We start from the raw sequence: 14728 nt of genomic DNA, 5'->3' as shown, positions 1-14728 counted from the left end.
CTTCTGAATGGTCTGTCATAATATTTCTTTTAAAATTCTTCTAGGTTTTACTTCTCAAAACTTGTAGCTAATCACTCTGAACTATCACTCTTTCTCCCTCATAGAGAACTAAAAGAATCTTCTGGGACTTTTTTTTTTTTAATTCAAATAAACATACTATTTTTTTTTAATTCAAAGAAACATAAAACTGGTATAAAGAAATCCTGAAGGTCACTGAGTACAACTTTAAGGAAACAAGCAGCTGAACAAGGATATCACCTAAGTATAAACCCAAGATGGGTACCGATTCAAAACAAATCTCAATACTCAGCCCCTCATTATCTCCTGGCACTTTGCTATTCAAACTGTAGTCCTCAGCATGTGACACTGGCATCTCTTGGAAGCCAGTAAGAAATGCAGAAAACCAGGCCCCACTCTAGATCTACTGAATCAGAATCTTCAGTTTATCAAAACCCCAGGTGATTCATATAGACATTAAAGTTTGCAAAGCATTTTACAATAAGCATTCGAATAACGTTAACTAGTTATGCCAGCCATTCTTTTTTTACCTTTTCTTATAAATTAATACATTTTAAGCATCTCTTTATTTCTTCATTTCATATTTCTTCCTCTGTTCCTCATACTTTCCTTCCCTTATTCTTCATGTCTTTTTCTTTTCCCTTTCTGTATTTCTTGCTATTTATCCTCTGCTCCTGTCCACATGCCTATCTGCCTATTGTCCTCTCTTCTTATCCTGTCCTATCCTATCATATGCTATCTCCTCTCTTTTACTCTCTATTTACTGGCTCCTTTCAACAGACTATCAATCACCTGTCTATGGCTCTAACCATTTGCATTTTATATACCTGCCTACATACCTTCCTATATACCTGTCATCCATCCATCTTACAATTTACTGCAATATTTTAACTAACTTTTAGGTTTCTTTCCCCACTGCCCAGAATTGTGCTTAATTTTCTAACTAGTTCCTCCTTTTTAAATCCTTCTGTTTCTCTCACACTTTTTTTTTAATATTTTACTCTTTCCTACAGACTAATTGCTTTAAACTTTTTTCCTCTCACTTCCATTTAGATCTTGCCCCCTTCCTTCTTTCTTCCTTCTTTTACAGTCTTTTTCTATACCTTTTCTCATATCATTTTGTTCTGTCCTTTTTTCTTTCTTTCGTCTTACCCCACCCTGTATCCTGCATACCTGTCTGTCCTTTCTTCCTTGTTCTTTCCTCCCATCTTCCCCTCTTTCATCCCTCTCTTTCTCCCTTCCTCATCCCTTCTTCCATTCCTTTTCACTGGCTCCTGTTTTAAAAAATATTTTTTCTCATCCCAATTTCTTTTGTTCTGTTTCTCTCTGCATCATTTCATACAATCTTTCATATTGGCCTATACCTTTTAAAGTCCATTCTCTCTCTCTCCCCACCCCTCTTCCTTCCTCCCTCTGTCTCTCCCTCCCTCTTTATCCTTATTTTACTGTCTTTGATACTGACTTCCAAGTTTTTTCCAGTTTTACTGAGATAAAATTGACATATAATATTGTGTAAGTTTAAGATATAAAATGTGTTGATTTGATACACTTATTTATTGCAAAGTGATTACCACCATAATGTTAGCTAACACTTCTATCACAACACATAATTACCATTTAATTCTTGTGTTGAGAACATGTAAGATCTACTCTCTTAGCTACTTTCAAGCATATAATACAGTATTAATAACTATAATCACCATATTGTATATTAGGTCCCCAGAACTTATTGATCTTATAACTGGAAGTTTTAACTCCAACACTCCCCATTCTCCCTACCCCTTAGCCCTTTGTAACCATTATTCAAGTCTCTATTCCTGTGAGTACAGCTTTTTTAGATTTCACACATAAATGATATCCTGAGGTATTTGTCTTTCATCTCACTTGTCATAATGCCTTCAAGGTCCATCCGTGTTGTCCTTCTTTATCATGGCTGAATAATACTTCATCTTAATCCATCTGTTGACAGACACAGATTGTTTCCATATCTCATCTATTGTGAATAATGCTGCAGTACAGATATCTTTTTAAGATCCTGTTTTTCATTTCCTTTGGATATAAACCTAGAAGTGGGATTACTAGATCACATGCTAGTTCTATTTTTAATTTTTTGGAGGAACCACCGTATTATTTTTCATAGTGGCTGTACCAACTTACATTCCCACCAACAGTGTACAACACTGATTATCTCTTGATTTTTTGATGATAGCCAATTTAACAGGTGTGAAGTGACACCTGTTGCAGTTTTTTGGTTTGCATTTCCCTGATGATTAGAGATGCTAAGCATCGTTCATGTGCTTAATGGCCATTTGTAGCTCTTCTTTGAAAAATGTCCATTGTTTCTCTGCCCGTTTTTTAATGGAATTGATTTTTTGTTTGGTTTCTGATGTGGGGGGGGGGTACTTGTTTTGTTTTTGTTTGTTTGTTTGCTACTGGCTTGTATGAGTCATTTATATATTTTGGATATTAACCCCATATCAGATATGTGATTTGGAAGTATTCTCTACCATTTTCTACATTCCCTTTTCATTTAAGTTGATAGCTTCCTTTGCTGTAGAAGCCTTTTAGTTTGATGTAGTTCCACTTGTGTATTTTTGCTTTTTTATTCTTAGCTTTTGGTATCAAACCCAAAAAAAGCTTTGCCAAGATAGACGATAAGAAGCTTACTGCCTAGGCTTTCTTCTAGGAGTTTTATGGTTTCAGGTCTTATGTTTGGCCTTTAATCCATTTTGAATTGGTTTTTGTGTACAGCAGAGCTATGGTTTCAGTTTTATCTTTCTGTATGTGGCTGTCCAGTTTTCCCAGCACTATTAAGGAGACTATCCTTTTCTCATTATATAATCTTGGATCCTTTGTTGAAAATTAATTGACCATATATGTGTGGGTTTATTCTTGGGCTCTCAATTCTATTCATTGATCTGTGTCTATTTTTCTGCCAATACCATACTGCTTCAATTACTATAGCTTTGTTAATATAGTTTGAAATCAGGAATTGTGATGCCCCCACCTGTGTTCTACTCAGGATTAGCTGTTCAGGATCTTACATTGTTCCATACAAATTTTGGGGTTTTTTTCTTATTTCTGTGAAAAAGAAATCTTGACAGGGATTACACTGAATTTGTAGATCACTTTGGATAGTATGGACATTTTAATATTAATTCTTACAATCCATGAACACTGTGAAGCCCCCATTCTAAAAACAATCAGTAAAACTGATAGCAAAGACAGATCAAAAGAGGACTGAGAACATTTAGCAAAACTTCTTCAAAGCATTTCTTCCTCATACAGCTCACAGCCCCAAATAGCTGTACTATTTCTGTGAAATCTAGACAATTATTACTAATCTAAATGTTCCAAGCTTTAGTAACACTGCTTTTAAGTTTCCTTTTTAAAAAATAAAGGAATTTAACACCATCATAAAATTTACCTTATTACCAAAATTTCCCCAAATATTTGGTTTATTCTGTTAGAGGCTATGGCAAACATTGAAAGTGGGAGTTGCCTATCACTTTTCCTACACATTTATAGGGAGCTTAGTAACAGAACCTTAATTTTATTTAGGATACAAGATACCCAACTTTCAAAAGATCTATTTCCTAGTTTCCTTTGCAAAAAGATATATGGTCATATGACTAAGTTCTAGCTGACAATATGTACATAGAAGAGGGTAGGTGGCATGCACATCTAAAATGGCTTCTTGAAAGGGTAAGAAATAGGTGGTATGTGCCCTGTTAATTGTATACCTCTTCCTCCTGTTTTCTACCTGGAATACTACCTGGAGTATGAGCAGCCATATGGACCATGAGACAAACTCAAGGATGAAAGTTATATGTCAGAGATGACAGAGTTGAAAACCAAAAAAGTCTCTGCTTCTGATGACCAAAGAAACACCTTATCGGCCTTTTTCAGACTACCTCTGAATTTCTTCTACATGAAGGCAAAGTAAACTATTTTCTTTAAGCCACAGCCAAATATAATAGCAAATGTGGAAAAGTCAGATTTTCCCTTAGTTCCTATAAAAAAAAGACTACACATTTAGACTCCTAGGTTCCCCTATGCACAAAAATAATTGTATAGGCATGCCTTGTTTTTAAAAGATTTCTATATACTGAAACTTAGTATAGACAAAATTTGCAGAAAAAGATTAATATTATTCTCTTCAATTATTGAATAGTAAACTCATTACCACTAACGAGTATTTTTCCACAATTTTTAATTAAAATAGTCTTTTAAAATTATATAAGATAGGAAAGTTATAAAAGAAAGCAATATTTGAAACAAAGTATAAATATTAATTATGAAAACCTAAAATATCATTTTTGAGGTTTGTATCATAAGAAATTGAGAGGTAGGACTGTTATACAGGTTGTAGTTAGATGTAGTGAGGCTACATCAAAATAAAAAGCTTCTGCACAGCAGAGGGAATCTGCAACAAAACAAAAAGATGACCTACTGAATGGGAAAAAATATTTGCAAATCATATATCTGAAAAGGGGTTAATATCCAAAAAATATAAAAAATTCCTACAAGTCAATTACCTAAGCATTATACAGATTTAATGCAATCCCCATCAAAATCCCATCAGCATTTTCTGAAGAAATGGAACAAAAAATCACCAGATTTGTATGGAAGCACAAAAGACCCTGAACTGCCAAAGCCACTCTGAGAAAAAAAGAATGAGGATGGAGGTATCACTCTGTACAACTTCAAATTATACTACAAAGAGACAGTAATCAAAACAGCATGGTATTACAGCAAAACAGACACATGCACCAGTGGAACAGAATCAAGAGTCCAGAAGTAAACCCATATTTATATGGGCAAATAATTTTTGACAAGAAAGCGAAAAATATATAGTAGAGAAAGGAAAGCCTCTCAATAAATGGCAATGGGAAAACTGGAAAGCCACCTGCAAAAGAATGAAACTAGACTGTTGTCATCACTACACACAAAAATTAACTCAAAATGGATTAAGGACCTGAATATAAGACCGTTGAAACAATAAAATGCATAGAAGAAAGTATAGGAACAAAACTTGAGGACCTTGGACTTAAAGAGGATTTTATGAATTTGACCTTAAAGCGAGGGAAGTAAAAGCAAAAATAAATGAATGGGACTACATTACACTAAAAAGCTTCTGCTCAGCTAAAGAAATCAACAAAGTAAAGAGACAACCATCCAAACAGGAAAATATATTTGCAAGTGAAGCCTCTGATAAGGGCCTAATATCCAAAATGTACATAGAACTCATACAACTCAATAACAACCAAAAACCAAATGATCTAATCAAAAAATGGGCAGAGGCCCTGAACAGTCAGTCACTTCTGCCAAGAAGACATTCAAATGGCCAGCAAACAGATGAAAAGATACTCATCATCGCTAGCTATTAGAGAAATGCAAATCAAAACCACACTGAGATAACATCTCACACCTGTTAGAATGGCTATGATCAACAGGACAAATAATAACAAATGCTGGAGAAGATGCAGAGAAAAAGGAACCCTCATACACTGTTGGTGGGACTACAAATTGGCACAGCCACTATGGAAAACAGTATGGAGGCTCCTCAAAAAACTAAGAATGGACCTCCCATATGATCCAGCAATCCTTCTACTGGGAATTTACCCCAAAGACTTAAAAACCCATATCCGAAAAGATATTTGCATATAGATATTCATACCAGCATTTTTCATAGTGGCCAGGACATGAAATCAATCAAAGTGTCCTATGATAGATGATTGGCTAAAGAAGCTACAGTACATATATATAATGGAATATTACTCAGCCATAAGAAGAGATGAAATACAGCTATTTGCAACAACATGGATGGAACTCAAGAAAATCATGCTAAGCAAAATAAGCCAGACAGAAAAAGTTGAAAATTACATGATATCACTTACATATGAGATATAAACCTAAAAGCAACAAAGTAACAGGACAAACAAACAGAGACTCATGGACATGGACTATAGAGACTCATGGACATGGACTATAGACTAGTGGATACCAAAGGGTAGAGGATGGGGGAAGAGGAGGGAGGTAGATAGGGTAAAAGGGGTCAAATATAGGGGGGTAGGTGGAGGGTGAAGTGGGCAAAGGGGATCAAATATAATGGTAGCTGAAGGAAACTGGACTTTGGGTGGTAAACATACACTAGAATATACAGATGTCAAATGATAATGTACACCTGAAAAGTATATAATAGTATTAACCAATGTTACCCCAATAAATTTAATTAAAAAAAAATTCCAACACGTCAACAGCAAAAAAAAGAATCTATTAAAAAGTGAGCAGAGAAACTAAATAAACATTTTCCCAAAGAAGACATACAGATGGCCAACAGGTACATAAAAAAGTGCCGGACATCACTTATCACAGAAATGTAAATCAAAACCACAATATTACCTCGCACCTGTTAGAACGGCTATTTTCAAAAAGGTAGGATATAACAAATGTTGGCAAGGATGCAGGGAAAAGAGTACCCTTGTACACTGTTGTGGGAATATAAATTGGTACAGCCATTATAGAAAATTGTATGGAGGTTCCTCAAAAACTTTAAAATAGAACTACCATATGATCTAACAATTCCACGTCTGGGTATTTATCCAAAGAAAACAAAAACACTAACTCAAAAAAAGTTATGTGCACATGCGCGTGCGTGCGCGCGCACACACACACACAAATATTATCTAGCAATAAAAAATAATGAAATCTTGCCATTTGTGACAACATGGATAGACCTTGAAGACATCATGCTAAGTGAAATAAGTCAGAGAACAACAAATACCATTTGATAGCACATAAACACAGAATTAAACAAAAAAAAAAAAAAAAAAAAAAGCTAAGCTCGTAAATACAGAGATCAGATTGGTGGTTCCCAGAAGCAGGGCATAGGGTGGGCGAAATGAGTAAAGAGGGTCAAACAGTGCAAATTTCCAGTCATATAATAAATAAGTCCTGGGGATGTAATGTACAACATGGTGACTATAGTTAATAATACTCTATTGCATATCTAAAAGCTGCTAACAGAGCATATCTTAAAAGTCTTAATCACAAAAAATAATTTTTGTATCTTAGTATGGGAATGCACGTTTACTAGACTTATTGTGGAAATAATTTTGCAATACAATTGACCCTTACCATGAGGTTAGGGACTCCAGTATCCAGAACCCTCTCCCTCACAAATACCAAAATGTGTCCCTTTTGTAAAATGGCACAGAACGATATATATAGTAGGCCCTCTGCATCTTAAAATACTGCTTTTGATCAATGGTTAGTTGAATCCATAGATGCAAAACCTGGAGATGTATAAGGCCAACTGTATATTTACTAAAAAAAAAAAAATCACGCATACGTGGACCCACACAATTCAAACCCGTGTTGTTCACAGGTCAATTGTACACACAGATACTGAATCATTATGATGCACATCTAAAATTAATGTCAATTATATCTCAATAAAAAAAGGATTTGAGGGATAGCTCTGTTACACAGGTCTTTAATAGCACTATCTTTTCTGAAGTTATTATTTCCTTTTAAATCACAGTTCTTTGTTTCTTCTAAATAGCTAATGTCATATTATTCTGTGATAACTTATTAAAATTTCCTAATTAGAATTAAAAATATTCTGTTCCTTATATATTCTTATTACTTTTAGTAGCTTCTTAGTTATTAGATTCATTATCATATTTATGGTTTCTGTACGTAAGTATCTGTGGAGTTCAGTTAAAGTTATTGTAATCACATCTTCAGTTTTAGAACAAAAGCTTCTTATTTCATTTCTAAAGTGCTATGTGTGTATACATTTTCTTCTTCGTTCCTTTCATAATTCATTCTCTAAAGAGACTATTATCTATTGCTTATTATTTGTTTTCTAGTGTCATTATTTATTCAGAAATGTTTTCAGCTGAGAAAATGGTAGCTGAGCTCTACAAGTTGCAGATATATTTTTCAATGTACTTTGCCTTAGTCAGGTTAAAAAATGGTATTTAAAAAAATCTCTCTAAACCCTTAGGCAAAACCATTTTACATATTTGTATACAACATTAAAAATTTTCCTTACGCTTCTTTCCTTATAGTTTCTTTTCCTTCCCTTTTTATATACCAAAAATCTTGCTATCAAAACTTTATTTCTGTTAATACCAAGAAATTACCATGAGTTCTTTAATATTACTTGACTTGAAGTCATTAAAACAATAGTATACTATTTTCAGTATTATAAAACATTTTAACACCTTTTGAAGTTGCTGGGGAAAAAATGTTAAGTTGAAAAACATTATTAACCTTACTTTTATTTAAATTCTATCATGAAAAAAATTATGAAGAGCTGGTTGCAGAAAGATTGCAGAATTTTTGCTGACCAATTATTTTACACTCCAAATAACAGTGAAAAGAGTTAGTAAGACAATGATAGCTTACCTTGAAATGGGATCTTAACATACTTTGGCGTGAACTAAAGAAAAAATACAAAAGAAAAAAATATTACTATTCAAAATTTTCAAATTTTTTTCTTTTTCAAACCACAAGTACACATTCGAAGCCTACACTAAAAGTGCCTAAGCCTTTTATCAATAAACCAAGAATATTTCTCGCTGTAAAGACTTAATTTTATGGAAGTTTAAGAACAAGGTACAAATAATTTAATTCTTAAATGCTCGTTTATAAAATCAAGTAAGAATTTACTTAATATATATTTCAAAAATGTTTCCTGAATGTTTAAATAAGAAGTAAAGTCCAGAAGAAACTGCCAAGAGACCTCACAAGGTATCACTGGTTTTGGTAAATAAGCCACAAAACAGGGTTGATTCTTGGCTTTGTTGACATTCCCAGCATTTATCTTCCTTTGTTCCCTAATAAAAATTCCCCTCTGACTGAGGATTCAGCAAGGTTCTTGCTCTTTCTGTTCCTCCTACCAAGTCACTAATTTTCTCTAGGTACCTCTTGAATATATTTGTACTCCTTAAGTGTTGCTTTAATAATAAACTCTCGCGTTGTGGAGTACCTAAATCCTACATGTACCATCTAAAATATGCTTGCACTTTGACATTTGTTTTCCATAATGTCAAAGAATTCATGCTTATTTATTTTTTAGTTGTTTCTCTTTTGATCGATACATTTATGAAATTGTTGTGAGCATAAAACCCAATCGAATATGGTCTTTGTATATGGGTAACTAAATCAAGTGCCAACAGAGTCCCAAATAAATAGCAAACAATGTTCAGTGAAACCACTTCACTGAACTCCATTTCTCCCTTTCTTCCAATTTAAAAATTATTTCATATTGTAGTCTCACAAATAGAAAACTCATATTTCATAGCATAAGTCAGCCACTACAGCAAAATCTGAGCAAAATGGCACATGAATGAAGAGCTGAGTTCAAATTCTGCCTCTATTATCTCTACTCACTTACACAAACAGTAAGTAGATAAACTTAACTTACTGAACTTCTCTCAGCTTTTGATAAGATTTTTAATCAAGGAAAACTATTATCATTCGTCACTAGTGTCTGATTATGTTTTCTAGTTTAATTTAATTAAATTCGCCTTATTATTCGGTCACTTTACTACAACTGCTGTGTGTGTGTGTGTGTGTGTGTGTGTGTGTGTGTGTGTGTACACCAATGAGGAACTTTCAGAAAGAAAAATTAAGAAAATAATCCTGTTTACAGTTGCATCAAAAACAATAAAATACCTAAGAATCAAATTAACCAAAAAGTAAAAGACCTATTCTTAGAAAATTATGTCATTGAAAAAAGAAACTGAAGAAGATACAAATAAATGGAAGGATATACTGTGCTCATGGGTGAGAAGACTCAACATTATTAAGATGGCCATACTACCAAAGCAATCTATAAACCCAATACAATTGCTATCAAAATACTAATGGTGTTTTTCAGAGGAATAGAACAAATAATCCTAAAATTTACATGGAATAATAAAAGTTCCCAAATAGCCATGGCAATCTTAAGAAAGAACAAAATAGGAGGTACCACACTACCTGATATATTACTATACTACAAGGCTACAGTAATCAAAACAGCAATGATATTGGCATAAAAACAGACACATAGATCAGTGGAACAGAAGAGAGAGCCCAAAAATAAATCCATGCCTATATGGCCATTTAATCTATGGCAAAGGAGGCAAGAATACACAACAGAGTCAAGCTGGTTTCTTCAACAAATGGTGCTGGGAAAACTGAACAGATACAGGAAAAAAAATGAAACTTCTCACCTTCTCACACCACATACAGGATTAGACTCAAAATGGATTAAAGACTTACATGTAAGACCCAAAACTATAAAACTTCTGGAAGAAAACATAGGCAGTAAACTCTTTGACATTGCTATTTAGTAATCTCTTTCCTGATATATCTCCTCGGGCAAGGGAAACAAAACAAAAAATAAACAAATGGGACTACATCAAACTAAAAATTTTTGCACAACAAAGGAAACTATCAACAAATCAAAAAGGACAATCTACCGAATAGGAGATGATATTTGCTATGCTACATCTGATAAGGGGTTAATATCCAAAATGTATAAAGAACTCACACAACTCGACAAGAAAAATAACAATTCAGTTAAAAAATAGGCAGAAGACATGAATAGATATTTCTCCAAAGAGGAAATACAGATGGCCAACAGACATATGAAAAGATGCTCAGGATCACTAATCATCAGAGAAATGTAAATTAAAACCACAATGAGCTATCATCTCACACCTATTAGAATGGCTGTCACCAATAAATCAAAAAACAAGTGTTGGCAAGGATGTGGAGAAAAGAGAATCCTTGTACACTGTTGATGGGATCGCAAAATGGTATAGCCACTATGGAAAACAGTCTGGAGGTGCCTCAAAGAATTAAAAATAGAACTCTTTTGACCTAGCAACTTCACTTCTGCGTACTTATCCAAAGAAAACCAAAACGCTAATTCATAAAGATCTATACACCCCTATGTCCATGGCAACACTATTCACAATAGCCAAGATATGGAAGCAACCTAAGTGCCCATCAATAGACAACTGGATAAAGAAGTAAGGTTCATATATACAATGGAATAATACTCAGCCATACACACAAAAAATGAAACCCTACCATTTGCAACAACATGTATGGACCTAGAGGTTATTACACTGAGTGAAGTAAGTCAGACAAAGATAAATACCATATGATTTCACTTGTATGCAGAATCTAAGAAACAAAAAGAACAAACTAAAAGAAAACAGACTCACAGATACAGAGGACAATCTGGTGACTGCCAGCAAAGGGGCTGGGAGAAAAAGGTGAAGGAATGAAGAAGCAAAAATTAGTAGTTACAAAATAGTCACAGAAATGTAGAGGACAACATAGGGAATATAGTAAATAGTATAATAGTTATGTGTAGAGCCAGATGGGTGATAGAGTAACTGGGGGGATCAATTCATAAACTATATAAATGTCTACCCAATGTACTGTATACCTGAGTCTAATTTTAAAAATAATAATAATTAAACATGCCATGAAGATAAATAATTGGGTATTGGAGCAAGAATAGACAAATAGATCAAAGAAAGAAAATAAACAGTACAATTTAATGTATACATGGAAATTTAGTATATAATAAAGGGCTGGTGTTGTTTTAAAAAAACAGAATCCTCTGAAAAATTCCAAAGTTTTAACACTTTTAAATTTATTTTTGTAATTTTTCAAATTGTTTATACTCTCTCCATCAAAACATAACTATGTTAATTTTTGCAGAATTCCTCTCAGCCTTTGCTCACATGGATATATTTTACCTGCATATAATTGCTTAATTTACTGAAACACTTTCTTATAATTAGACATCTTAAGTTTTTTAAACTGAATTATAAAAAGGCTTCCAAATTTTAAAGGCCTACTTCATGACATTTATTGATCATTTGCAGTCCTCTACTATTTGTCATAGCAAAATACTGGGAGAATCAAAATGTCCAGTAGTCAGGAATTAAGGACAACCAAGTATCTCAAACAGGTACATGAATTAAACTTGTTTAATATAATTATGATGAGTTATAAAACAGTATGTATATTATACTCTTTTGTTTTAAACATGAATATGAAGAATATAAAATAATATACAGTGGTCTCTAGATAGATAATATTATAGCTGTTCTTTAATTATTCCTTTACTCATTTGTAGTTTTTTGTTTGGTTTTGTTTTTTGCCCATAACAAGCCCATTGACTATGTAATAACATAAGTAATATATTAACCAATGAAAACCACTGTTGAATATTTATGTTGGATTTTCCTCCCCAGCTAATCAATTATTATCATATATTAAGGTAATTTTTTGCCATTACCAAGAACTCAACAAAAAAATTGGTTAAACCTGAATTTAAAATTACAAAAGCAAAATAGAAAGGGAAATTGTGAAAAGTGAACAAAATTCCTTAAAGAAAATTGTAAAATCACCAAAAGCATGTCAAAATCATTAATATCTTGAAAACTAGAGACCAAGGAATATTAATTTTTAAATTGCATTGCTCTTGTACTTTCAATCAAAGCAATTTTAACTATATCACTAGCTACCATTATTTGTATTTCTGAGACTTTGTTGAATTTGTTCATAATTTACTCTATTGAGATTAGGTCTTCCCCCTGTATGACCACCAAGTAAACATCTACTTTATGTCTTTAAATCATATACTGTCTTCTTTGTGAAGTCTTCCCTGATTTCTCCAGACAGATATGGGTACTCATTTTCATATGCACCCTTCTTGTATATATTGCCATTGTACATTTACTGTAATGTAAATATCTATTTACATGTCTGTTTCTCCCATTATCCTATAAATTCCTTGAAAGCAAAGACCATGTCTTATGATTTTTACATTCCCTGCTCAATTCCCAACACAGTAAAATATTAATAAAACTTCTACAAAAATACCTGAGTTATACTGATATAGTCAATTCAATTTAACTAAAGTTTATAAGACTTACTTAGGTTTGAGCCATTTATGGAAGGGTAAAAGGAAATAAAAGCATGGCTCTTTACCATAAAATGCTTAAAGGCTAACAGAGAGGTTCAGGCAAGATATAAACAATTATAAATACATAGAATAAATCTTATAACATCTGCACAAAGTGCTATAAGCACATAATAAAGGGAGAAGTTAATTATGGCTAGGAAGACAAAATCAGGAAGGGTTTCCTGGAAGAAGAAGTTATTTCAGATAAGGCTTAAAAGATGATTAGGATTTTAGCAGGCTGAAATGTTGAGAAAATATAAAGAACTGAGTAAAATGTAGTCTGGCTTTCATTTATAATATATGAAGAAGAGCACCGAAAAAAATGGAAAAATAGAACAGGAACTATTCCTGGAGATCCTTAAATAACAAGTTTAGGAATATGGAGAACTCAGTTTATAATAATTTAAACCAGCAAAATGAGATTTCTTATTTGTGGTCCCAACAACACCTGAAAAAATATACTTCACCACTAAATTAGCCTTAGAACCCAAAGAATATCAATACATACTACATATATAATTTTTCATATATGATTTTCATTAAAGTAGTCAGATCAAAGATATGACTTCAGGACACGTCCATATGACTTTACGATACCCCCTCTCCCATTAAAGACATGTTTCAAAGTACGTATGACATATTCAAAGTATCCCATGTAAAATAATTCTCAAATCTATTTTCATTTGCACTAAAATGAAACAATCTAAAAATCCCTTGTCTAAAATCAAAAACTTAAAAAAAAATTAAATATACTTACTGTAACACAACCTTTCGAAGCTCCTTTTATTTTACCAATATAAACTGAAGTAAATATAAAATCCAGTTGTAGAGCCTTCTCATTACTCGGTATAATACAAGAAATGTTTTCCATGACAGGATTATATGGACGTAATTCAGATGAAGCCTATCAAGGAACAAATTATAAAATGTATATAATCCTACATAGTCTGCAAATGCTGACAATGATTTTCCAAGTCAAATACTTCTTTAAATTATTATTAATGAAATTAAAGGATTTTATACTGTTCTTTCTGTGATGAAATAATTATCTGAATTACTTTTTCTTAAAAACTATCATTTACCTTGATAAAATTACTCTAAATAGTCGATGATCATTTTTCAAAAATATAATCATCAAAAAAATACAATAATCAGAGGCTGGTAATATGAATGAATACTGACAAATTATTTGAACCTTACTTTAGAGCTATATTCTTCAAAGTACTATGTCAAAAATATTAAACCAATACAGACTTCCACTTATTATCTATAAGAAGAGACAAAGGCCTTAACAAACTGATAGGTTTATACCGCTGTTCTAAATTCTTCATATGTTACTTTATTTACTATTCAAAATAATCTTGTGAGGTAGGTGTCATTATCCCTACTTATTATACAAGAAAACGCGGGCTTAAAGAAGTTAAGTGAAATGCTAAAATGGCAGAGCCACGATTTGAACACAGGTCTGTATATCTCCAGGAGCCATACCATTTCCTCTATCATGCTGCCTTAATAGCATGTGAGAAAAAGAAATAATTCCAAATAAATATAGTACTGCAAGATCAGATAGATAAATACTGGAAACCGTTTAATTCTAGAAAAAGTTCTGATAGAGTGCTTAAATGTCTAATGAGAATCACTAAAAAAAGGGAAAAATATTCAATAGACCACTAAAATTGAAACAATACAAATGACCAGAAAAAAAGTAGTATAATTATT

At 32.7% G+C, this 14728-nt stretch overlaps 1 protein-coding gene across 12 annotated transcripts in view; it reads right to left on the bottom strand.

The window, feature by feature from the left end:
* SENP7 (SUMO specific peptidase 7) overlaps positions 1 to 14728 on the bottom strand; it is a 123882-nt gene that overhangs the window by 21838 nt on the left and 87316 nt on the right. For all 12 annotated transcript variants that reach the window (XR_004950310.1, XM_016144729.2, XM_036218507.1 and 9 more), the window contains 2 exons: positions 13767 to 13913; positions 8437 to 8470 (listed from right to left, as the gene is read on the bottom strand). Coding sequence is in view for 11 of the 12 variants with exons in the window: in XM_016144729.2 (XP_016000215.2) it covers positions 8437 to 8470; positions 13767 to 13913 (181 nt within the window). In the remaining variant the exon portion in view is untranslated. The remainder of the gene's footprint in view (positions 1 to 8436; positions 8471 to 13766; positions 13914 to 14728) is intronic.

The sequence above is a fragment of the Rousettus aegyptiacus genome, unplaced genomic scaffold (assembly GCF_014176215.1).
Source record: "Rousettus aegyptiacus isolate mRouAeg1 unplaced genomic scaffold, mRouAeg1.p scaffold_m13_p_4, whole genome shotgun sequence".
NCBI classification, from domain to species: Eukaryota; Metazoa; Chordata; class Mammalia; order Chiroptera; family Pteropodidae; genus Rousettus; species Rousettus aegyptiacus.
The sequence above is the reverse complement of the archived record's forward strand: the minus strand, read 5'-3'. Positions and strand labels throughout refer to the sequence as shown.